Source organism: Mauremys reevesii, linkage group 15 (assembly GCF_016161935.1).
Source record: "Mauremys reevesii isolate NIE-2019 linkage group 15, ASM1616193v1, whole genome shotgun sequence".
In the NCBI taxonomy this organism is placed as follows: Eukaryota; Metazoa; Chordata; order Testudines; family Geoemydidae; genus Mauremys; species Mauremys reevesii.
Genome location: NC_052637.1, coordinates 27,125,159 through 27,151,477, shown reverse-complemented (window position 1 = coordinate 27,151,477; position 26,319 = coordinate 27,125,159). Strand labels below are relative to the sequence as shown.

Below are 26,319 nucleotides of genomic sequence, written 5' to 3'. Positions count from 1 at the left end.
CTCTCATGGATCAGTAACTGGTTGAAAGACAGGAAACAATGCAGAGAGGTGAACAGTGGGGTTCCACAAGAATCTGTACTGGGACCCCATGCTGTTTAACATATTCATTAAAGATCTGGAAAATGGGGTGAACAGTGAAGTGGCAGAATTTTCAGATGATAACTAGCTTGAATAATTTTGTAAGTCCAAAGAGGACTGTGAGAGGATTTCACAAAACTGAATGTCTGGGCAACAAAATGGCAGTTGAAATTCAGTGTTTATATATTTGGCTTATGCAAGTCGGTCAAGTTAAGCCGCAGTGGTCTTATCAATGACGTTCAAAGCACAAAGACCAGGAAGTTGAGTTGTTTTTCATCCTCAACAATATGTGTTGTGGTTTGTGGCTGCTCACACTGTCATAGTGGACTGTCTCTAAAATGCTAAAGAAATTCTGCTGCAGCACAAATTCCATGTCTGGTACGAAACCTGTTCAGAAGCCTCCATTTTTTCGCAGTCAGTCAAACCCAGGTTGACGTTGAGTGGGGTCAGAGTCAAGATAATTATTTGTCACTTTCTCTGCGGACCATGAAGCTCACCATGTGTCCTCTACTGTAAATCCCTCACCCAGTTAATTTATCTACAGCGGACACTGTGAGGGCAGAAGACCAAGTGGTGGATTAAACAAGTCTTTAATTAATGGTAAATCTGGCATATCATGCAATTTCATCACAAGCTTTGCTACGCTTTCCTCTCTTTGAACACTGGGCAGAGCATATTTCAGAGAATTGGTAATCGTGGTAGAGGAGTAGATTTAAGTGTGCTGAAATAATACACATAATTCAACACTGATACGTGAAAAATGATGCACAGGAAAAAATAATCCCAACTATATAAACACAATACTGGTTTGGAGTTAGCTGTTATCACCCAAGAACGAGATCTTGGAGTCACCATGGATAGTTTGCTGAAAACTTTTGTTCAATGCACAGCAGCTGTCAAAAAGCTCAACAGTATGTTAGGAACTATTAGGAAAGAGAGAGACAATAAGACAGAAAATACCATAATGCCATCATATAAATCCATGATGTTCATGCCTTCAGTACTGTGTCTAGTTCTGGTCACTCCATCTCAAAAAGGATACAGTGGAACTGGAAAAGGTTCAGAAATGGACAAAAAACATGTTCAAGGGTGGGGTGAATCCTAGTCCTCTCTCTTATGCATGTAAGTCCAGATTTTTAAAGGTATTTAACCTTCTAAATCTCTTACAACTTGCAATGCTGAGTGGGACAAAAGCTAAGTTCCATTTTCAAAAATGACTGTGGCACTCATCTCATCTTTCCTTTATTCTTGGCTAGGTGGAAGAGGAAGGGTCCTTTTTGCAGCTTCTCATTTTTTAAATTAACCTGTAGGCCAAATGCTCACATGCTCTGCGGCTTGCATTTTCGGGAGGGGGTGGGGATAGGGCTTCCACTGAAATTCAAGAGGAGCTGGGTACCTTGGTCTTTATGAAAATACTAGCTTATGTGCAGAAGGTATGAAATCCCCCAGTGCTGATGGCCAGCCTAGGCCTCTGCCCCACTTAAATCCCATTGAAGACCTCTTGAGAAGACTTAAGGGTGTATAGACCTCATACTGGTCCTCCACATGGGGAATTTCACCCCTAAAGTGTGTATGGGTGACAGAAGTGTATCCCTCTGACACACCCTGGTACCCCCATATTGACCACTGTCATGTAATTAGGATATGTTTTGTACAAAGTATGCCTTGTGAGGTATCATTCTAAAAGTCCTGATCTGCTAGACATTAATATCTCATTGGATTCTATGTGCTATCGTCATATGTGAAGTTATAAAGTTTGGCTATGTATGTGTGACTGAAACATGTTGTGAGGTTGCAAACACCCACAAGCAGCCTTTCAGGCACAACAGTAAAAAGGCCAAACAATGTTAATGGCTTATTGAGAAAATGCACACAAGCACAAGGATTACCCCAGGAACAGTGTACAATAGAAGCCTCTCAGAGATAGCACTACACAATGGGAACTGTTTGACCCATGTCACAACAAAAGAGCTTTCCAGCAAGTGGGAAGAAGATATAAAAGGGGGAAATGACACCATGATGTTACCTCACTCTCCCTACAATAACACGCCTGGAAGCATCTGAGGAACAAGAACTGAACTGTGGGAGGTGATGGTCCCAGGCTAAGGGATTGCTAATCTGTGTATGACAACCTGGGAAAGCCAAGCTGCGAAGCCAAGTCATTTTGTGCCTTAAGAATCTGCCAGCCTATTTATCACTCGGTGAAACTTTGCTAATTCATATCTTACCTATCTAATATGTTAAGCTCAGTTTGCATTTTTTGTTTATTTGCTAGATAATCTGCTTTGATCTGTTTGCTGTCCCTTATAATCATTTAAAATCTACCTTTTGAAGTTAATAAACTTGTTTTTGTTTAGTCTAAAACCAGTGTGTGGAAATCCTAACTGGGGGCAGAAAGCTGTTACGTATCTTCCTCCACATTGAGGGAGGGGGTGAATTTCATGAGCTTACATTGTACAGTTCCCGGTGCAGTGCAAGATGGTATAATTTTGGATTTACCCTTCAAAGGGGAGGGTGCTCTTGAGTAACTGGGCAGTTTCTTAGCTGAGTCTTCCCATGCAGAGCTGATCTCAGCATCTGTGTGAAGCTGTAGCTGAGTGTGTCCCTACCTGTATGTGTGCTGGAGTGGGGCTTGAGAGCCTGTCACAGCAGTACGGTGTAAAGGGATACCTGGCTGGTGGGTCAGGTGGGCTCAGTGTTACCCCAGTTCCAATTAGCACACTGGGGGGAACCCATCACACCATCCTCTTAAATCCTAGCAGACAGTGTTGCCAGGGCTCTTGTCACATGTAGGTGAGGATGTGAAGAGTTGCTGCACATGGGGCTGAAAATTCCACATGTGGTCTCTGTATTCTGTCAGATGGTTTGCTGGACCCACAAGTAGAGCCGGCTCCAGCCGGTTTGGTTACGCAGCAAGAGCCTGAGACACTGAGGTATCAGCACACCCGGTGCTCATTGCTGACCTGACTCACTCTCCTGTCTCCATCCCTGACTATATGGCTTATTACGGCTCCTAGCTTGCAGAAATGATACTTGCATTGGGCAGAGTTCTTCAGCCCATGTGGAATGTGGCCATGGCCTTAGCTCATCCCTTTTCTCCATGACTAAGCCTCCTATCATCTCTGCCTAGACAGAGCTGTGGAACGCTGGCAGGGCATCGTGCAGTTCTCCTCTCTGGACTCAAGTGACAGAGCACATGGGTGTGCTACATGACAGCCACCATTTTGCAAGGTACGTTCAACCTAGCACTCTGAATTTAGCCTTTGTCTTTTCTATCCTGCTCTAAACATCCCTGCTCAGCTTATGCTGCGGGGCATTCAATCAATATTTCAAAGGTATTGTTATGGTCAGAAAGTGAAACTACATTCACTGGTCGTTGTTTCCTAAGTCTGCTAGGTGTGCTAGACTTTGCTATTGTCAGCTCCGCAGAGCCGGTACTGCTGCAGGAGATCAAACCGTGCTCTGTTCCACTTGGTGCAATTCCTGGCTCAGAGCCAATTCCCATCTCATTATGTATGAAGCAGGATTACTCTAGACTGTAAGCTGAGCTAGCAGTGGTGACAGAAAGGAAAATCTTGGTTTGCTTGGAGCTAGTCTAGGTTGGAAATATGGAATTTATGATACAAGATTCAAACAAGATAAGTTATGCTATCTACCTACCTACCTTTCTTTCATTCTAGCTATGTAAAAGTAGAAGTGTGACTGTACGAAGAAGGGGGATGAATTCTGTTAGGATATAGATATTCAGGCCTGTCTGCAAAAGCCTATACTTTAAGAATTTAGGTGTATTCTTATCACTTAGCTAGTTATAGAGATATAAAAGAAATAATAAAAAATCACTGTCTGTCTGTGTAATGGCCTTCTCTTACTGTGACAGTCTGAGGCCCTGTTTAGTCATATTGAAATAGGGCAATCTGGGGCTGTTAGGAAGGTGACCCAATCTATCACTTCCAGAGAAAGGGAAGAGCCTAGAAGATGTAAAAGGAAACTTAATTTAATAGCATCCTGTCTGGTAAGAACTCACTTATCAATAGACACAGCTGGAAAACCCTTATGTCTGTATAGATGTAGTTGTGAAATCCTCACTTCTGTATTGTTTTGTATGTTTATTTGCATGGTCTCTGTCTGGTTCTATAATTGTTTCTGTCTGCTGTATAATTAATTTTGTTGGGTGTAAACCAATTAAGGTGGTGGGATATAATTGGTTAAATAACCATGTTACAATATGTTAGGATTGGTTAGTTAAGTTTCAGTAAAATGATTGGTTAAGGCATAGTTAAGCAGAACTCAAGCTTTACTATATAGTCTGCAGTCAATCAGGAAGTGGGGGGAAAATGGGAACAGGGTTTGGGGATGGGGGAATTGGGATCATGTTTTGCTAAGGAGGGAAATGGGAACAGGGGATGGGAACAAAAATAGTGACACAGGCAAGGCTCTGTGGTGTCAGAGCTGCTAGCGGGGACACTAAGGAAGGAAACTGGAATCATGCTTGCTGGAAGTTCACCCCAATAAACATCTAATTGTTTGCACCTTTGGACCTCGGGTATTCTTGCTCTTTGTTCATGTGAGAAGGACCAGGGAAGTGAGAGAGTGAAGGAATAAGCCCCCTAATCAATTATTTCGGGTGATCCAAGCTGGTACAGCTAGGAATAAGGGGATGAAGCTGAGCAAAGGGAAAACATTCCTTACAATAAGGTCTAATAGTCTCCTGAGTTGGAGAAATCAATGTCCGGAGTAATTTAAAGCTAGACTGGACAGAGGCTGTAGAGCAACCCAGAACTGCCTAGAGGAGCAGCACTTAGACAGGATGGTCCTCGTGATCTTTGCTGTTCTATACAGACTGAGCTGTCATTTTCACAGACGCTTTTCACACCACAGCTGCCTTTGAAGCCCCAGCAGCTTTGCGATTCACAGCGATAGGTGTATGGCGAGCTAGGCTACATTTGAGAAGGTGGTTTGGCAGCTTTCCATGCACCTGCCCCAAAAGACTCCTGAACCCTATTAAAAACCATTTTTAAACCATTTTAAAACAATTTTTAGTCTTCTTTGCAACTATAATAATTAAGACAGAAATCAAAACGGTGACTTCAAAATCCTGTCTAGTTAAAACCTTCTGTTCAGTCAGCAGACAGACAGAATCCAGAGACTAAAAACACTGAGAAATAATTTCCCACTTGCCAGTGAGTTGATTTAATGTTTATGTGAAAATCTTTCATATCATTGAGTAGATTGGGTGCTAAAATGACACCACAGCCAGCAATTCTCATTTTAGCAGAAGACATTGATCCATTGCATTATAAAACAAATCACCTTGCATTTGTGTTTTGATTAATGTTATCTACAGGATTGGTTAGAGGGGCACAGAGCCAAGTAGTTTAGTTCAAAACTTTCTATACTTTGGAAGTTGCACATTATGGCCTTGGTCCTACAAGCGTCTGATCATCCCCAGGGGAGCTGAGGGTGTTGGACATCATACAGGGGAGACCTATTATCAGATGTCCTTTGATTATTGCCCTTGTTTCTGGTTTGAATAGCAAGCTCTGAGGAGCTAAAATATATTCCATTGTCTGTCTCCTACTGTAGGTGTCTTGCATAGCTATAGCTGCATATAGGTGGACTGCCAGCCCCGTCTCTCTTCCCTGCTATGGGCACCTCCTAGCAGGGCTCAGCATGAGTGCTAGGTTCCTTTCTCAGCCAAGCCCCCCTCAACCACGCTCAGCCCCACTCCCACCCTGGCAGAAATCCAAGGGGAGGGGCACACATGACCCCACATGACACTCCCCCCCCCCCCACATATCACCTCAGCTCCCTGCTATGTGAGATACAGGTGAAGGGAAATCAGGACTCCTTCATGAACAATCATGGTCTAGCAGCCTGTCCCTTCCTCGCCCACAGCAGCAGGTACCTGCTTGGCAGTAGGTGTCCACAGCCCTCTCTGGCCTGGGCCGTGCCCACAGCGGGGAGGCAATGGGAGCTGTGAGGAGAGTGGGGGCAAGTTGGTGCTGGCTTGGAGCAGGTGTGGATGGTGCAGGGGGAGTAGAAAAGGGGCCAGAGGCAACATATGGGGTGGTCACGTGCCTCCCCCAACCTTTAAATTGTCGTCGTCCCCCAAGAGTTATGGGTCATTTCTGGCTCAGAGTGCATCAGATTCAACATGCTTATCTCTCAGATCCCAATCCTGCACTGTGATCTCATTGTGTCCATGTGGAGCCCATTGACATCAGCTGGCTTTGCACAGGCGCTGCAGTCTGCCTACATGGGTCACAGAGCAGGATTGAGGCTTCATTTGGTGCAGCTCCCCCGCACTTTGGGAAAAAGTAACAAAGTTGTGCAGGTGCGTGAGCACCCAGCAGAGGCAACACGCCAACACCCAGGCAGGAATCCGAGCCCTGATCGTTAACCTCTGTGTTGGACATAAAGAAAACACTGTCATGGCTTTAGTAAATACGTAACTGTCAGGATTGGAACATTTGATACCTAACCCACCAGCCAAGGTGCCTTTTCCAGCCATAGTTCAAAACGTTATGGAAAAAAAAATAATATTCTTATCACTGATACTGCAAAATTAATTCAAACAGATTTCTTACAGAAATAAACCACAAGTATTTAGTGTTGCCATGAAGTAAAAAATGTCAAGAAAGAAAATGCTATCCACAGCCAGAGACAATGCTAGAGCTAATTCTGGAACACAAGCTCCTGTGGCAACCTGAGTGAAAAAAAGAATAACTTTGGTTCACATTTGAAAAATGTCACTAATGGAAATTCCATTAGAAAAATTGTATCTGGGTTCTACTGATTCTGCTGGCAAAAAAGTTTTGTCACAGAACAATACTCCTACTATTGGCACAGAGCAATAGTTTCATCATTGGGCTACTGGTGTCTGGCCCAGCACTAGAAACTAACATAGACCAACTGAAAGATTCAAAAAGAGCCGACTGGAATTGTCATTACGGGTTTGATGCTCCAGAATGTGAAAGGACAGTGTTAGACTTTGCTTTGCATTACCTTTGGCTCTATACACACGACATTCTTTGTACATAAAATACACTATAATTGATTAAATGCCTTTGGCCTTAATTAACAGAGAATGAATCAGCATAGTAATGATAAGAAAATCCACCTCTTTAATTAACAGATTCCTGAGATTATCCCAATGGATACCTGGTCATGGGATCGCCAGCTGTTTGCATAGGTTTAGATGGAATTTTGTATCTGCAGCTTCCTGCCCTGAAGAAGCTAGATCCTGGGCCTAATAACTGGTTTAAAACTCAGCCAGAGGAGGTGTGACAGGGTACTATTAATAGCACCCTGGTCACTCAGTTTGCTGCAGCACTGGCAAGAGTGCAGGATTAATTGAAGCCAATTAGACACTTTCTGTTGGGGGATCATGAGCCCCTGGGTGCTATTCACTGGGCTAACGAGGTAATTAGGAGGCTGTAAGTGGGAGGAACAGGAAGCAAGGGGAGCTCAGAGGATGAGCCTGGGCTGAGGAGTGAAGGTGGCATGGAAGCCTCCTCTTGGTATAACCCCGCACTGAAATCCTCACAGTGTGTAAAAGGAAAGAATAAATACACCCCTGGTGAAAGGGTAATGGCCAGGCATGTGTTTGTGACTGTGAGACGACACAAACTGGCCTGGAGGTCATGGTACACTGGGCAGCGACGGAGGCACCCAGTTACAGGACGAATAGTCTCACAAATCCTCCCACCTCCAGGTTCTAACACACCCATGTGCAGGCCCTTGTGTCGCTGGTGGGTAACTGGAGTGTCACAGGAATATAGGCTCAGCTCAGTGGCCCATCAAGGCTAGTGTTTTACATCTTATAGCAACTAATAGTGAACACTTCAGAGGAAGACAAACCAGCATCTCCCAAACATGCACTAGTTATCTAGGACAAGGTTCCCTGATATCCTAGGCAGCTCTACGTCTGCTTGTTTAAGCCTGGTGGGTACTACAATTCCCAGCAACCACTAGTACAATTTTCAATTAAGTTTATTTAAAGAAGGGTTTCAAAGGTCCTGGCCTTTCCCCAGAGAGCATTTGGAAAAAAAAATACTAAAATCTGGCCCTGTGGGAATCTCCCACAGCTTTTCAGCCAGAGGGAGGAAGGCAGGTATCTCTGTGTTTTTCAACATAGCAAGATGTTTGGATAAAATCCATGGCCAAGATGTTTTTTCAATGGATGCCTAAAGTTAGTGTCCTAAATTGATATTTTAATTACCTGATTAAAAGCCTTGACAAACAGCACATTTTCATTCTTTAGGGTGAAATAATCCAGGTAACTGTCAGCCCAGAAAACAAGATTCCCCACGTTCTTTCTATGTTTTTTATCATATGTCAGAAGAAAATCAGAGCAATTAACTTCTGCAATCTAATTGTGAAGTTGGGGCCCCATTCACATTCATTTTCTCTTCAGTGTGTCCATTCAGCAGACGACTCTTGCAAGTAATTGAAGTTGGTGCTGAGTCAGGGGATGTTTCCCAGTTCCACAGTCCCCTCACTACACAGCATTTGATTGGTGAATTAGATCGGCACTTGCACCACAATGTCTTTGTGATTGTGCACTGCACTTCTGTCCTGATGGCTGCAGGTTAATAATGCTACATGATGCAGGGGATAAAATGCTCCGTACGTATAGCTGCCGTATTAGCCTATCCTAAAGGGCTGGCTATTAAGGTTGGAAACAAAGCTTTGATTCCATCAAAAGTGGGGAAAATAAGGCCTTAAAGCATCAGTGTTTCAGGGAGGGAAAGAACTTTGCTCAAATTATCAGGCCACATTTTCCACCGAGTTACACCAGTGAAACTGAGAGGAGAATGTAACCCCCAGTCTGCAAAACGGGGGATGTCTGACAAAAAAAAGTCTTTAAAATGCTAGTTGCTTCACACTGTTTGATTGCTTAGCGTCTATGTGCTGAATGTCTGAGTTTCTGTCTCTACTGCTTTGCTTAAAGTCAGTTGCATTGGTACAGGCTGGATCATCGTTTTCATTCAGGAGCCATCTTGTTTTCACCCGTCACACTTCTTGGTTAGGAGCATTTTCTTCTACTTTTTCATCTGTAAAAATTGGGGGAAACTCTTGTGAGAACATCATTGATTCAACTCCCTCTTTACAAAAGAAATGTCTGAAGCCAGGTTAGTGGCAGCTGGGTGATGGCGAGCTTGCTTCTGCTCTATCTCACACCAGTGTAAATAAGAATCCATGACAGTCAGTGACATTATGCCAGTGTAAAATGGGTGTCAATTAGATGAGAACCAGGCCCGTGTGTATCTGTTTGGATACAGTACAGGCAAAGCACAGACTGTGGTGTGCCAGCTTTCCCTGCATGGCCCTTCCAAGGTACCTCAGCTCTGACCTAGTGGAACTGTCTCTAGGGCCGAGGGGGATTCTGTCACTGTGGTTCCATAGGGGCTGGTGTATGCTACAAAGTCTTTGCCAATACCATATAACTGCACTGGCAAAGCCCCTGAGGGAGATGCAGTGTGTTCCAACAAGAGGCATTCTCTGCCATTATAGTTCATAGATGCCTACATTCCAGGGCCAGAAGGGACCATTGTGAGCATCTAGTCTGACCTCCTATGTGACACAGGCCATTAAACTTGCCCCAAATAATTCCTTTTGAACTAGAGCACATCACAGCGATTTGAAAATGGCTGTTGATGGAGAATCCACCATGGCGCTTGTTCCAATGGTTAGTTACTTTCACTGTTAAAAATGTACATCTTATTCCAGTCTGAATAGTTAAACCCTCTCTCTGAACAACATAAACCATCCAGGCAAAAGTGCCCCTTTGCCAGAATAAGCTGCAGCTACACAGCTGTTTTGTCGGAATAGGTATGATTATTTTTTCCTCACACCACAAATGACATAGCTATGCTGGCCAAACATTACAAGGCAGACCTGGCCTCTGCCTGTAGCCTGTCGGTTCAAACTTCCAGTGATGAGTTGCAATGGGAGAGCTGGGTGGGTTGCTAGGACTGGAAGTGAACAGGACATTGCAGATGAGTATAGAGGGGCAGAGGCTGAGTTTTGGTAGGTTTAATATGCGTGGGTAGAGCTGTGTGGTGGTTTTAAGGAGTGGTTGGGGAAGGGTGGCAGCACTAAAATAGGAGTTTTGGGGTCCATCAGCTGAGCTGTATGGTGTCCCAGGAGTGGCAGTGGGTGCTTTAGATCAGGAGTTAGGTACTTTTCACAGCTGTGTGTGCTCCTGGAACATATTCACTTGGATTGCTGCAGGTCAGAACTGAGGTGTGTTTTGGCAGAGCTGCAGGGGAGAAGCACATATAGCCAGTCCATGCAATGCACGACATTGGGTTCTTATCAGCTTTTCATTGTGAAGGGCACTAAAATGTAACAAAGCAATCACATCACATAGATATTGGGCTAAATTCAACCCTGGCACAATGCCACTAATTTCAGCTGAATTACACAGTGGATGAACTTGACCCATGATTAGATAAAATATGAACAATGGAAAGGCTTACGTTGTCTCAGAATTGGAAGGAGGGTCCTTAATAGGTCTGAAAATTCCCTTTGGCTTTGCTAGGAAAATGAAGGGAGAAAGGGATTGGTATTAGAAAATGTACAAAACCATTAGATGATTTAATTTCAGGAACTATACTGCATCAATGAAAACAGATTTTAGCAGTGCTGCCTTCACTGTGTTGACCAAGACAATGAATGAGAGGCAACATCCCATTGGGAGCACAGACACAGGAAAGGACTACGTTTTGATTTTGACTGGGGCCAGTCACGTGTTTCGGTGCAGCCCTCTGCATGCTTCCCTGGTTATTTGTATACCAGGGGCAGTGCTGTCTTGTGTGTGCTTGAAATTCTCTCTCTGGACTGGATTTGGCACTGCTACCCAATGCTTTACTTTAAATACCATCTGAAATTTAGCAAGAGATTAACCCTTTGCCTGGCTTGAGACTAATGGCAAAGGGAAACATTTTCAAATATGCCTATGTTACTTAGGAGCCCTGGTCCCAATGACTTTCAGTGGGACTCAAAAACATCTCCTTGGGACACTTTTAAACAATATTTCTCTGTTAATGGAGGGGCTGGACTTTACTGGGGGCAGAACTGGACCACTGGAGCTGGGAGTTACCTCTCCAACACCATTATTTCATATGGTAGGACACATTCTATGGATATGACTGAAAAGCACAGGTTACTTTAATGCAGGAAAAAGATAACCTTGATTGCCTGGAGGACAAGCAGGAACACTCTACTCTCCTGCTGTCTCTATTACAATTTCTCATTCTCTTTACGGGTTGCAAGGTAAGGTCCGTTGGGTGTTACAGGTTTGCATTTGTTCATTTGTATGGAATCAGTCTCCACCAAGGATCATGCAAACTTCCTATTACGTTCTTGGGTGTAGCATGAAGTGTTGGGTTTCAGTCATGAGGACATATGGGCTGGAATGGACTCTACCCGGTTTGTAGCATGGAGGAGTTCAAGTGCATACAAATACTGGCTAAATCAAGCCTGTAAACTTAAGAGGAGATTAAGGATTTGTCTACACTCCTAACTCAGATTAAAATAGCGGTGAAGATGCAGCAACTCTGCCTTTAATTTGGGATAGCAGCTAGAGTGCAGGCCTAAAGGGATATGTCTACACAGCAGCTGGGCGCAAGCCTCCCAACCTGGGTAGGCAGACTTGTGCTAGTAAGAGCAGTGTGGACATTGTGGCTCAGGCTCTCGAGCCCACCTGACCCCTGGGTGTGAGCTTGGGTGACCAGCCTGATTCTTGCTGGAGCTACAACCTCCACATGGTTATTTTCAGCATGATCGCTTGAGCCCAGCTAGTGTGAGTCTGTCTGCCCAGGCTGGAAGGCTCACATTCTGCTGCCATGTAGACATAACCCAGGGGAACATGGGGCTCAATTTGAGCTGCTAATCCAAGTTGACATGTTTTCACTGCTATTTTAACCTGGACAAAGAGCTTTTCTTTTGCAGTGTAGACATATCCTTAAGCAGCAGCATTCCTCCCTCTTCTAAACTCATGGGATTGGTCTGCACTGGACATTTTAATTTCAAACTATTTTGTTACCAGTTAACATGTGGTAGCTAACACATTTACAAAGGCTGGCATGGACACTCCCCACATGTTTGTTCCAGGCTACCTCCATGAAGTGTGGATTAGCTGAGTTCCTGGTACTAGCTCCTAGCAAGTGACTTTTTGAAACTCAGCAGGTGCAGATCGAACAGGCTTCGCCCTTAATGTGTGTCAAACTGTACCTCGCTGGCGGTGCCTGTAGTATAGAACAGCTGCAAAACAGCAGAGAACCAGAACGATGGGCACTAGAATGATGGGAACGTGTTCTTTCTTAGTCTTCGGAATTTCTGGATCTGGAAAATAAACCAGGTGTGTTAATAAGGACTCAAAAACATTATGGTGACAACCAAAGCCGTAGCTTGTTTAAAAGCAGTAATTTACAGCAGGAGGATTTGCGGATCATATGGTACGTTCGGCAGATGTTGATGGTAACTTTTGTGATCTTGCTTTCAGCTTATTTGGAGGAAAATTTTCAAAAATCCCTATGTGATTTAGGAGCATCACTTGACATCCAATAAAACATAAGCAGCTACAAGCTAGATCCACAAAGAGACTTAGGCACCTTGTTACCCAGTGCAATCCACAGCCCTGAGTTAGGCACCCAACTCCATATGCAATGCTTGAGGTCAGTTGGGAGCCTAAGAAAGGGATCTGCAAAAGCCAGCACACTGAGCAAGGAGCTGCCTAAGCTATCCAATGGGAAATACCTTGGCACCAATCTTCATGCAAGGTGACCAGATGTCCTGATTTTATAGGGACTGTCCCGATATTTGGGGCTTATTTTTATATGGACTCCTATTACCCCCAACCCACTGTCCCGATTTTTCACACTTGCTATCTGGTCATCCTATCTCCATGTGGGATTCACAGCCGTGAACCCTCTCATGGCATCGATGCCTAAGCTCTTTCTTGTACAAAATGCACTGCCCACACTGCTTTGTGCTATAAAGAAACCTAGCATATGAAGCAGATGCAGGTGAGATATGATTCAACAATCTCTGCTTTACCTGCATACAGCTATTCCTGGAACAATGTGTTGGTGGTGCTCAATAATAATGGCATTAGAACTAGTACTCTGAGAACTGCCAGTCACCCCCTTCCAGCTGGGGAGCAAGAATTCTGCACATGACACCTGCTAACATTACATCATCAGGAGACGATTGATTTCTGGCTGAAACTCAAAGTATTTCTGCTATATCTTATACCTGGGGTTGAAGTGAAATGAGGATAATCAGTGACTGCTTTGTCAGCACTAAGGCACTTGGTTTTGTTTCTCTTGGTGTGCACATCATACAGCACAGCACAGCAATACTTGGAGGCAGTTAAGGTGGGTGTCTCATGGAGAGTGCTGGTAAGGCTGGTTAAGCCACCTTCTGCTTCCTCAGATACCAGGCTTGCACTGCCCGTCAGGTTATTCCCATGGCCATCGAACCAATGGATCTGCCTTTGTGGATGCCCTCTAGGTGACAGGCAGGTGAGCTTTCTTCCGTTCCAGGTGAGGCTAGGCTCAATTTCAGGAGCTGAAAGAAACACAGTCTTTATTATGGCTTGTGCAATATTCATTGCTTTTTGAGGGCCTGATCCTGCACCACTGAAATCATTGGATCCAGGATTGGGTCCACAACAACTGAATGATTTCTGCCATTTGTAAGCATTTACAGTCATCTGAATGTTGCTTTCCCGAGCGATTTCCCAGTGGGTGACTAGGGGTCCTAATTAACAGCTAACCTATGGGTCAAATTCAGCCTTGGCGTGTGTGGGTAACTCCCCTGAAGTTCAGTCGAGGATGAATTGGCCCTAGAACTGGGTAACAACAGCCCTGGCTGGATTTCTGTGGGGATGGAGCTAAAGGATCTGGTGCAAGGGTGGGTTACGACTGCACCTTGTACCATATGTGTAAGTACAGCTGGGGGGAAAGGGAAAGTGACAATAAAAGAAAAGTGGATTGTGGAGATGGCAGGGAGTTTATAAACACAAACGGTTTCTGCCAGGGTGGTTTGGGTCTCTGTTTACACCTGATTTCTCTAAATGTTTTATATTGCGGGGGGACGTTTAATGCAGAAGGCTTCACAGCAGTGACTTCAGTCACACACAGTGCAGCCATGTGTTCTACAGGCTTCCCTCCCCCAACAATTCAACAGCCCTCGGTCCTTTTCTCAGCTCCCTGTGTCTGGTCCAGTGCTGACCTGTGTGACTCCTGCTGTTCTAGCCACGGCTGTCACAACCCCAGCTTTCCTACAGCCCAGACAATTGCTGCACTTGGGGAACTTCATATCCTGGCCCCCCTCACTCTGCCCCCTTATTCCACAGGCCCCATCCTCAGGAGCAAGGGGCTTGCTGATCAATACGGTTGTAAGCAGAGTCAGGATGAGCTCTACCCTGACATCTGGTGGTAAATTATGAGGAGTGGGCAAAGGAATTTCAAGAATGTGCATTGGAGTGGGGAAAGGAATCTCAGGCATGTGCATTTGCATTGGCAAACCCACTCCACTTAGTATAGCTCACAGCAGTCTGGGATGGTTATTTTCACAGCTGTGGGATCCCCAATTTCTTTGTTATTGGGGCAGGAGGAATAAAATGTTGTCACCCTGATTAAGTAAATGAGGAACTACAAAACTGTCTTATGATAAAGGGTTTCATTATCAACTAAATAGTACTTGCTAGACAAGGGACATGGGTTCCAAAACCCAGTGAACTGAGAGAGGCTGGGGACAGGTATCTGTACCTGGTGGTGAAGGTGCCTTGTGTGAGCCGGAAGCACCAGCCCCACCTATGCCTCTCTCCATTGTGGAATATCAGAATTGATTTTTGATTCCCTTAAGAATCTAGATGCAGGGCTAATGGTGCACTAGCACTGGGGCTCCCCTACTGTGAGCTGAAATCACTAAAGAGCTGGAATCACTAAAGAGCTGGAATTGCTGAGCTGAGAGCACTGCGTACTGTGCTAACTAGTGGGGGAGCCTGAAGCTATACTGCAGAGCGGAGTGGAGCAGTTTGTGGAGCCACGGAGTGAGTGGAGCTGAGCAGTTTGCAGGGACGGCTGGTGGACCAGAGCAGCTGGCAGAGCGGAGCAGCTGTGGGATGGGTGGAGCGGCCCACAGAGCGAGCGGAGCCGAGCAGTTTGTGGGGATGGCTGGAATGGATCACGGGATGGCCAGTGGAGCAGAGCAGCTGGTGGAGCGGAGCAGTTTGTGAGGATGGCTGGAGGAGCAGTTCGTGGAAAAGGCGGGAGCAGAACCCCACGGACCACGTAAGGTGCCCCTTTCCACCCAGGCTGGGGGTGGGGACAGGGACTTCTGCAGATAGACTCTCGAACTCTGGGGCTGCACTGACCCGGGACAGAGACTTTTGGATTGTGGGATTGTTGGGACTGTGGGTGATCTTTGGGTTGCTGGACTCTAGGGACATTTGGGATATTGGACTTTGGAGTCTTGGGGTGATTTGGGGGTTGCTGGACTCAAGAGCCTGTGTACAAGGACACGGCCCAATTTCCTGGGGTGGATCTTTGCTCACGGTTTAATCTATGAACACTAATTGAGGTGTTTTCCCAATTTAATGCTTGTGTTTATCTCATGTAATTAAACCTTTTCTGCTACACCGAGACTCTGTGCTTGCGAGAGGGGAAGTACTGCCTCTTCGAGGCGCCCAGGGGTGTGTGTAAGATTTTCCCAGGTCATTGGGTGGGGGCTCGAGCTGGTTTCGAATTACATTGTAGGGAAGGGACCCCTATGTATTGAACCCGGCCCTTGCTGCTATCAATTCAGCCTGGCAGAAGGGTTACACGGTAGGTGCCCTTTGAAGGCCATTGCAGGAAAACTCAGTCAACGCTAACTCCAGGCCAGTCTTGGTTAACAAACTCTTACTTTATTAACGGCAGGTAAACCCAGGAATTAACTCATTTACTGTGGATCTAAAGGTGCCCGCTTTCCCCTCTCGCTTACCAGAAAGTCTCATTACAGATCCCAGGTCAGACTTCCTCCACAGCTCTACCAATGCATCACAGCCCTCTCTGGCACCATTTATCTATTCCTGTGCTGCTATTCATGGGCTAAATAGTGGCTTTGCCCAGGGCAAAAAGCAGCATGTAGCCGCACTGACCCAGGAGCAGACTTGGAACTCAGAGATTTACAATCTGGTCCCCAGTTTCCTAAGGGCTCAAGGGAGAGGGAAGAGAGGTGGGATATGATCCCCTGTGTGCCGTGAGTTTACCTGCAATCTCAAGGGTTGCACATCCTGTGTCTTCCCCACCATCAGAATAAATATGCCATTGATAACCTCCTTGATCAGTTGCTTTAACTTCCTGTATGTGCACTTCAGAAACGTTGTGCTGTAGCACCAACCAAATTCTTCCCTTTTCACTGGAATTGTTTCCTCTCCACGTGTTAATAATAGTTTCTAAGCATGAGTTCTGTTTATTACAATTTTCACAGCGCTTAACTATCACGTTTGTAATCTTATTTTTGCCAAAGCATGAAATTGTTGCCGTTTTGTTATATTCTGTCTTGACATCACTGCAGATGAAGGTTACAAATGCTGAGGGGGAAAAAGAACACAAATAAATTATTACTCAGGCAGAAATCATTAAGTGAAAAACAAGTGTTTGATTGCTAAAATATAGAAAAGATTTAAGTGGAGAAAATTTGTATCCGTTATTGACAATTTGGCCATATTCTGTCCCAAGTTCAACCTGTGCAAACCTACATAAGCAAATATGTGCAACTGAGCTCAGAATTTTAATTTGGGCTAAACTAATCTCTAGTGTAATTCCACTGATGTCTGTGGAATTACACCTGGGGTGAATGTGCCCTATGATGACAGACAACTGATGACCAGCAGTTACGTCTACTTTACCCAAAGAGCATTTCCAGTGGAGGGAGTAGCACTGTTACCATATTAGCACATCTTAGTCTCAGCCTTAGTCTGGGATCTTGGGGCTCTGTAGACAGGGGTGCTACCTGGAGAGCCAAAGTGGAGCTTCCTTAATGGCTGAGCCAGTGGGAGCAGTGACCAGACTGTCTGAGTTGTGTGTCACTCTGCAGAGCTTACAGGAGACAAATGGGATATAACGATTGCTCTCAAACCGATCTGCAGGCTGATTCCAAACCACGCTGGCTGTGGTGAGAGTGGAGCTGGAGGGAAGAGGTGATGCTGTGGTTTGCAGTATCCCTTTAGGCTATCAGTACTGTAATGTCTCTTCTTGCCAGGCTGCTAGTCCCTTTCTGCGGAAGGCTCTAGCTTCAGTTCTTTCTAAGTAGCCTAACTCGGTTTCCTTCTTGCCCTCGCCACAGCTCATTGGGTTGCTGGTTTTAATCGTTAACAATTCAGCTTTCTCCTTGGAGCATAAAAAACATATTATTGTGTGGTGAGAGGCAAACACAGTAACATGAGGTGACTTACAGTCGTTGGAAGCACTTGAGAAAACGGACAGGAACAGGAGGCAGACAGCTGTTTTCTGGAGGGAGCCCATTAGGCATCTCAGATGTCTGAGATCCTGAGGTGAAAGATGCTGTAGACGTCCAGTGTTTTGGTATTACTCTATCAGAGCAGAAGAGGTGACATCAATTTCCTGGGTATAAACTTAATTTACAGCCTTTAGAATTCCCAGCCCCTTCTCATCCTTTTATACCTCCTTTTCACCAGCAACAAAACCACCCCTCACCATGGGCCTTTTGCTGAAGGCAGAACCCATTGTACAACACAGCAAATGCCTTTGGACGATGACTGGGCAGCACTGGGAGTCAGTTCAATCTAGTCAAGGAAGGGGGTTGGCAGTGGGGACACTTGGGTTCTGTTGCCGATTCTGATGCCATGTGACCCTGGCTTAGACTCTCCCAGACCCTGGTGACCACTTTCACAGCCTACCCTGGCCTCATGTCTTGGGCACAAAGGAATGCAAGCAAGAGCATGGAAATGGTGATTTTCAAAATTGTACATCTCAGCAAAACCTGAATGGAATTTCCTGGTGCGGTGGAGGGAAGGCTCTTCTTTAGTCGGAGAGGTTTCTCCCTCCCCACATATTAAAGGCCTACTGCACACAATGAAGGTGTGGGACTTCTAAAAAAAAACAACCGTTAGGCATCCTAAATTCAGGGGTTACTACCAACCCTGTCATGCTAAACCCAAGAGGAATGTAGCTTCAGATCTGCTCTGGATTAACCACTTCTAAGGATGAGTGGGTAATTGTCTTCATGGCCCAGACAACCTTTGGTGTCTGTGCTGGAGTGGTGGCAAGGGTGCAGTGCAGTCGTGGTGCAGGTATCTGCCATGTGGACATCTGTCCTGCAGGAATTTGGCCTGAGAATCATTACTAAACCGCTGAGCAGTTTTCAGACTCTAGTAACTTCCCTGCACTGCTACCATGGCTGAGATTTGAACCAGTGACTCAGGTGCTAAGCTGCTGGATCCTCCATCACTATCCTGAGACCCATCAAACTCTCAGAAAATAAGAAACATAAAACATATTTATTCTTCATCTGAATTTGGTGATGATAAATAATGAAATTCCTGTACTTTTCCTTTTAAACCACCAGAGGGCGAACTATGTTCAGTTAACAAGTGACAATGCACATAATTTATGTTGTTTTGCACTTCTAATCTTCCTAAGTTTCAGGTGCCCTATCCTCCCGTCTCAGGCTACTGGCAACTCCCAAGGAAGATCCTCTCTGTTTCACAGCGCTTAAGTTTATGGAGGATGCTGTACATAAATAAAATTCATTATTTAGGGGGCTGCTGTTAACTTGAAAACAATCTTACTTTTCTCTGAAAATGTTGCACCTCCTATTCTTACAAGGTTATTATCACTGAACAACGTTAAAAAATATTTTTCTCTATGTTTTCAGTGTATTTATTTTGTATATAGTCAATTTCACTGTTTCCCGTAACAGTCCATTGGTCATGATCTTGTAAAAAATTAATAAGATGCTTAACGTCACTGAGCTCAGTTAAGGGAATTACTCATAACGATCCTTACAAGCATCAACCAGGGAACAGAAATGTCCTTAAAACGTCTTTAAAGGAATTTAAGCAAACATTTCTGGACATACTATTTCAAAGGTGGGCTAGCAGAAGCTAGTCAAATTAGAGTCAAAATTTAAAAAAAATCAAGTTGGCTGATGTCAACCCCCAATGAACAGTGCTATTAAATCCAATGGAAATGAATAATTCTTTGCGTGTGAAATCTTACTGTCTGGGTACAGTCCATATATATATATATATATATTGCAATTCTACACTACACATCTGTCTTTTTGTTACTCACAGGTTTGCCGGAATGATTAGCCTACATGACTTGAGTGGCCTCTTAGTTTGGCCTGAAGAAAAGCCATAATTTTTGAGGCATTCAAAGGTGTCTGGAAATTATGGTCCATTTCAGTTTACATGTGCCAGACTTACAAAAATGAAAAAAAATGGCAGAGAATTTCTATGTCAAGTTTTATTGCAAGGAAATTATCACCGGTCTGATAGAACAGGGAAGCTTACAGCAAAAACACCAACTAATAATTAACTAGAGAACCCAGCCTAGAGCTGAGAGAGAGGAGCAATCCTAGGACCTGTTCCTGCAAACTAATCATTAATCAGTGAACCCAGCCTAGAGCCAGGAGAGAGGAGCAAAGAGGTGTGATCCTAGGGCCTGTTCCTGCAAACCCTTAAACCCAGGACTTGTAACTTCACCTATTGACTTCAATAGGACTACTCCCATAAGTGAGAGCTTATGTGCTTAAGTATTTTGCTGGATACTGGGCCTTGAGATTAGTTGTCTCCTTCATGACCTATGTACTTATTTCTTGTTGTTTATCTTGGGCCCTTGTGTAAATAATCTTTATCTTTGTTTTCAGTCTGTAACAGTACAACTACCCTCATTTCAGGCTGTGTTTTCTCTGCTACTCTCCAGCACTGTACTGGAGAATTTGTACCTTGGATCTGCCTCTTTCTTACCTTTGGCTACTTCTTGCTATTATTTTTAATTCTGCATAGGTCTGTACGTTGCCCATTCTTTCCTGCATGACTCAAACCCTTCAGTACAGACAGGAGCAGCGCCAGGGTTTCTGGCGCCCTAGGCAGTATTCGGGGGGCGGCATTTTGTGCACTCCCATGGGGTGCACGGGAGCTTCTGGTTCCACTCCCATCGCACCGCCGAAGAAGGACTCTCAGCCGAAATGCCGCAAGCGACAGCGGCGGTCATTAAGCTGCTCAATTGCCTGCCGCTGTTTTCCGCGGTACGTCGGCAGAAGGTCCTTCTTCGGTGGCGCGACGGGAGCGGAACCGGAAGCTCCCATGCGCCCTGTGGGGAGCGCGCAAAATGCCGCCCCCCGAATCCTGGCACCCTTGGCGACTGCCCTGGGTACAGATTCTTATCTCTGGGAACACTTTCAATGCCCTCCCTATCATGTTGATGAAAATCATGGATTTCAATGTAGTGCTCAGGAAAGGGTTCCCTTAAGACTGAGCCAGATTTAGCGTAGGAAGCTGATGCTGGCCAAACTTCTCCCACAGGCTCCATTAACGCACCTCAATCCCATCCTGCATCTATTTATTTTGCTACTAAATCTGCACAGAGCTTTGCCAGTGCTCCTCAGCCCTGACCTGCAGCACAGCTGTCCCATTCCTAGGCCCACACACAGCTCTGCCAAGGGAAAAAATTGATCCAGGAAACTATAGGCCTGTTAGTTTGACCTCAGTTGTATGCCAGGTCTTGGAACAAATTTTGAAAGAGAAAGTGGTTAAGGACATAGAGGTAAACACCAATTGGCATAAAATACAACACGGTTTTACAAAAGGTAGATCGTGCCAGACCAATCTGATCTCCTCCTCTGAGAAGGTAACTGATTTTTTAGACAAAGGAAATGCAGTAGATATAATCTACCTGGATTTTAGGAAGGCATTTGATATAGCTCCACATGGGAAATTATTAGTAAAATTGGAGAAGATGGGGATTGATATGAGAACTGAAAGGTGGATAAGGGACTGATAAAAGGAGAGACTACAGTGGGTCATACTGAAAGGGGAACTGTCAGGCTGGAGGGAGGTTACTAGTGGAATTCCTCAGGGATTGGTCTTAGTACCAATCTTATTTAACATTTTTATTACTGACCTAGGCATATCAAGAGAGGTATTTCCAATAGAAACAGGGAAGTGTTAGTACTGTTATACAAGGCACCTTTGAGAACTCATCTGGAATACTATGTGCAATTCTGGTCTCCCATGTTTAAGAAAGATTCATTCAGACAGGAACAGATGCCGAGAAGGGTTACTAGGATGATCTGAGATATGGAGAACCTACCTTATGAGAGGAGACTCAAAGAGCTTGGCTTGTTTAGCCTAACCAAAAGAAGGCTGAGGGGAGAGATGACTGCGCTCTGTAAATATATCAGAGGGATAAAAACCAGGGAGAGAGAGGAGTTATTTAAGTTAAGCACCAATGGGGACACAAAAACAAATGGATATAAACTGCCCATCAACAAGTTTAGAGTTGAAATTAGATGAAGGTTTCTAATCATCAGAGGAGTGAAGTTCTGGAGCAGCTTCCCAAGAGGAGCAGTGGGTGGCAAAAAACCTAACTAACTTCAAGACTGAGCTTGAGAAGTTAATTGAGGAGATGGTATGATGACACTGTCTACAAGGTCATGTATCCAATGTGCGACTTCTAATAGCAAATATCCCCAGTGGCTGGTGATGGGCTGCTAGATGGGGAGGGCTCTGAGTTACTACAGAGAATTCCTTCCCAGGTATCTGCCTGGTGGGTCTTGCCCACATGGTCAGGAGCTAACTGAACTCCATATTTGGGGTTGGGAAGGAATTTTCCCGCAGGTCAGATTGGGAGAAGCCCTGGGGGGGTTTCACTGTCCTCTGCAACATAGGTCAATTGCAGGTTTAATCTAGTGTAAATGGTGGATTCTCTGTATCTTAAAAGTCTTTAAACCATGATTTGAGGACTTCACTAACTCAACCAGAGGTTAAGGATCTATTACAGGAGTGTGCATGTGTGTGGAGGGGGGCGGGGGGAGGGCAGAGGGGCTCTCTCTGGCCCTAACTAGAAAGCTTGGAGCTCAGATAGGAAAGGGTTATGAGTGCATGAATTGTGTTCATCAGTTGCAACCTTTTTGTGTCTCTCGTTTTTTCCTGATTTAGCTGTTTCTTGCATTTAATTTGCTATACACAAGCCCTATGTTTATTAAGAGACAAATAAACCGATTAACTCAGTGGCACTGTTGCCATCAATAGGCATAAATCTAAAGAGATCAGACTTTTAATAATGGGAAGATACAGTGTTGATACAATGTTAGTAAAATGTCACGTCCTGCAACCCTTACTTTGGCAAAGCACCCAGTGAAGTCAGGGGAATTTTTCGTGAGTGAACACTTAGGACTGCAGGGTTTCTCAGGGGAACCAGTTCTAAGTACTGTGAGTGACAAGCAGAGGGCTAAAATACATGCCTGGCGTAACCCTCTGATGTCAGTAAAATTACATCAGTGACTAATCTGTATCTATCTATATAAAGGGGCATGGAGGAAAAGACATCCACTGAATGTGCAGCGACAGGCAAAAAAGCAAACAGGATGCTGGGAATCATTAATAAAGGGATGGATAATAAGACAGAAAATATCATACTACCTCTATATAAATCCACGGTACACTCACATCTTGAATACTGTGTACAGATGTGGTCACCCCATCTCAAAAAAGATATATTGGAATTGGACAAGGTACAGAAAAGGGCAACAAAAATTATTATGGATATGAAACAGCTTCCATATGAAGAGAGATTAATGAGATTGGGACTTTTCATCTTGGAATTAGACGACTAAGGGGGGGATATGATAAAGTTCTATAAAATCATGACTGGTGTGGAGAAAGTAAATAAGGAAGTGATATTTACTCCTTTTCATAATACAAGAACTAAAGGTCACCAAATGAAATTAGTAGGTAGCAGGTTTAAAACAAACAAAAGGAAGAGCACAGTCAACCTGTGGAACTCCTTGCCAGAGGATGTTGTGAAGACCAAGGCACTAACAGGGTTCAAAAAAGAACTAGATAAGTTCATGGAGGATAGGTCCATCAATGGCTATCAGGCAGGAATGGTGTCCCTAGGCTCTGTTTGCCAGAAGCTGGGAATGGGCTACAAGGGATGGATCACTTGATGATTATCTATTCTGTTCATAACCTTTGAAGCACCTGGCATTGGTCACTGTCGGAAGACAGGATACTGGGCTAGATGGACAACTGGTCTAACCCAGTATGGCCATTCTTATGTCTTTATGACAAAGGGGAGATGGTGTTTAGGAGGCTCCAGATCTCCCCTACAATATATAAATGCACCTGCATTTCACAGCCCCCATTGTACATGCATACCAGGTGTTCATCCCATGACCTTTTTGGTGTCTGCTACAACAAATGGATAGGTGATGTGGATCTGGAGATCTCTGCTTTCCTGGGAGTTGACAGAGACCCCAGCAGATCACCAGTTAAATATGGAGGCTGCTATCAGCCTTTTAAAAAGGTAACTTGTTCCAAATTTCAGACCCCCTTCAGTAGTGGCAGAATCAGACTTGCTGAAGAATTCAGGGATTGTTGAATTCTTCACACTCCAGTCTAAGTGCCTGCTAGCTGTGAGACTCAATCCATAAACACCGTACGACAATTGGAAAACACTAAACAAAATGTCAACTACTGAAGACAAGGAAGTCAAGCCAATAAAAAATAACCTGCCCCAGAAAAGCCTTCTTTAGATTGTCACACGAGTCTGCAGTTTCATTCTGGCAATCCTAGCTGGGTTTATATTCACTTGAAAGGTCCTTCCTGCTGAGTTACAGCTGAAATTAATTGGGACCCATTAACTCAACTGGGGAAAACATTTTCCCTGTCAATCACACTACAAAGTAAGTGCTTCCACCCTAAAAGGAAACGTGCAAGGTGATGAGAAAGGACAACACACAACATGGCTCTGAGACAAACAAAACAGCGAAACAGCAATTTACTGAGGTGACAGGATTCTGTGGGGAAGCTGTATTAGACTCCGTGGGAAAGAATGCAAAATAAGCTGAATATTTTAAAGCACATTTGCTCAAACCACTGGATATTACTCAAGAGTTGTTTACTGCTTGCAGCCTTTAAAGCAATTTTAAATGAAAAGAGATGTGGCTGTGTGGAAAGTTAATTTCAAGTCAATACATCCCTGCAAACTAGATTGTTACTGGTTTGCTTCCAGCCCTGCTGCAGTCACAACAGATGTCCTTGGAATTTAGCAGTAGGTACACTAGCAGTATAAATCCATGCTGTAATGTAACGCTCAGTGCCTGCTACTTCTCAAAATCAAGAGTTGCAAGAATTTTAATTGTAAAGTTATGGCAAACTATTTAAAACCAGTCCTTTGCAAAACATCCACAAAATAACCACTTTGGGAAAGGGATCATCCCCTCCCCCCAAAATGCTAACAGGATATGACAAATAGCATCAGTGTGATGGGGACACTCACTGGAAGATTAAAATTCTGGATGTGTTATAATGATTCAGGACCTGACTGTCCATGCTTTGCCCCTTGTATGGTTATTCACACCTGTGTAAAGTGGCTGTAAAATGAGACCGTTTTGTTTTTTTACCCCCTTTGCACAGGTACAAATGGTGCGAAGACAGGAGAAAGTCATGCAAAAGTTTTGCTGAGCAGCACTCAAACACAGAACATTTGTAGCACACCTGTTTCACAGGTTGTGTCTTCGCTGCAAAACAAAGTGGTGTGTTTTTAAATGGTTAGCAATCTCAATGTAAACTCCTACTGCAGACTATAATTTTTACCTCCTTGTAGTTAGTTGAAGTAAATCTCAGGTCAGAGGTGTTTGACCTCAACTAATTACAAAGAGAGGTAAAACTACAGTGTCTTGCATGTCAATTTAGCTATCACAAAGCACAAAACAACATACAAATATTTTGCAATGAATACATAGCGTTAGTCTCATCTCATGGCAGGCAAAAGCAATCTCTGTGGGTTTAAAAGATTTGGGAAAGTACTCAAGATTGCAGAGAATTGTTCAGACATCCTAAGCAACATGCATAGAACACAAGCAACAAGGAACTTCCTTGTACAGCATATGTTCTAAAAGTTTGAGCTGCTCAGCTGACTTAGATTTTCAATACAAATTCCTAACGGACTGTTTAAACTGGAAACCAGCAAGCTTTGTAATAGAAAAAAACAATCTGGCTGTCACTTGTTCAGAGCCTGGAAAAGAATAACCTAGTACAGTACCTGAATCCAAAATAAGTTTTCAGTCCGTGGCTGCTTCATTCCCTAGTAAAGTCACTTCCAGCAGCTGGCAATCTTGCAAGAGGAGGACTTCAGCTGTAAGCTATAAGCTTTCCCACTCCAGTTTATTCTGCAGATGCTTCAGCCCATGGGTTTATTTTCATAGCCTGGCAGGTGAGTGGAAGCTGGGATTTTCCTGCTTTGTGTTGTTTATCCCTGAGCTCAGGATACGCAATGAAATGAAAGCACTGGATTTCCCATCATAACACCAAGGGACTTTCACTTTCAGTCCTATAGCCTGCACTTTTACCTAACTAAATATGAACTGGTACTATCTTTCAATGCTGGTTACAGGTAGAGGAATTAGAAATCATTGTACAGGTCAAGAAAAGGTGAGGCTATGCCAGTGGCTTTCGAGTTGTGGGAAGGACACAACTGCGGAAAAAAGGGAGAAATGACTCAGTGTCGTAACTAAGCACATTATCTCTATTTGTAGAGCTGGTTCTTACATGGGTGCTTGGCTGACACCGTAACTTTAAGCAATGGGAGAATAACAGTAGGGTGAACTGAACCCCGGGCTGGACCTCAGACTAGGACCCCTGTTCCCTGGGACCTCTTTCTAGCTCTGCCACTGATTGGCTGTGTGACACTGGGGAAGTCTAGTGAACTTCCCTGAGTCTCAGGTTCTCTGTTTGTAAAATGATGCTCACCAGCCATGGCAGGACGATTTGAGATCTACTGATGAGCAGCACTATCTATACAAGTATTGTTATTGTTTAAATGGAAATGTATGTAGCGTTATTCTGCAATGTCCTCTTGAGGGAGGGAGTGCGGCTCGATGGGTTTGAGCAAGGACTCCTGGGTTCTATTCCTTATTGCCTCACACTCTGTCATGTGGCCTTTGTGTGCCTCAGTTTACCCATCTCTAAAATGGTTCACAAAGGTATTG

The 26,319-nt window shown here is 44.3% G+C and overlaps 1 protein-coding gene across 1 annotated transcript; it reads right to left on the bottom strand.

The window, feature by feature from the left end:
- Window positions 1-6,740: 6,740 nt before the first annotated feature.
- On the bottom strand, window positions 6,741-25,583 carry LOC120383704 (CD276 antigen-like). The gene is made up of 7 exons (XM_039501895.1): window positions 25,374-25,583; window positions 17,534-17,671; window positions 16,346-16,669; window positions 13,342-13,656; window positions 12,319-12,429; window positions 10,563-10,620; window positions 6,741-9,134 (listed from the first exon to the last, which is right to left on the bottom strand). Exons 2-7 carry the CDS (start codon window positions 17,601-17,603, stop codon window positions 9,131-9,133), a joined length of 882 nt encoding a protein of 293 aa, XP_039357829.1. The 5' UTR covers window positions 17,604-17,671; window positions 25,374-25,583; the 3' UTR covers window positions 6,741-9,130.
- Window positions 25,584-26,319: the final 736 nt, after the last annotated feature.

Bases quoted from the DNA above. Each gene is read 5' to 3' on its own strand.
- LOC120383704 (XM_039501895.1), bottom strand. From the start codon at position 17,603: ATGGGCTCCCTCCAGAAAACAGCTGTCTGCCTCCTGTTCCTGTCCGTT. The intron at 16,670-17,533 runs GTAAGTCACCTC...TTTCCCCCTCAG, and splicing joins CTCAAGTGCTTCCAACGACT to CATTTGTAACCTTCATCTGC. The intron at 13,657-16,345 runs GTAAACTCACGG...TGTTTCTTTCAG, and splicing joins TGCAACCCTTGAGATTGCAG to CTCCTGAAATTGAGCCTAGC.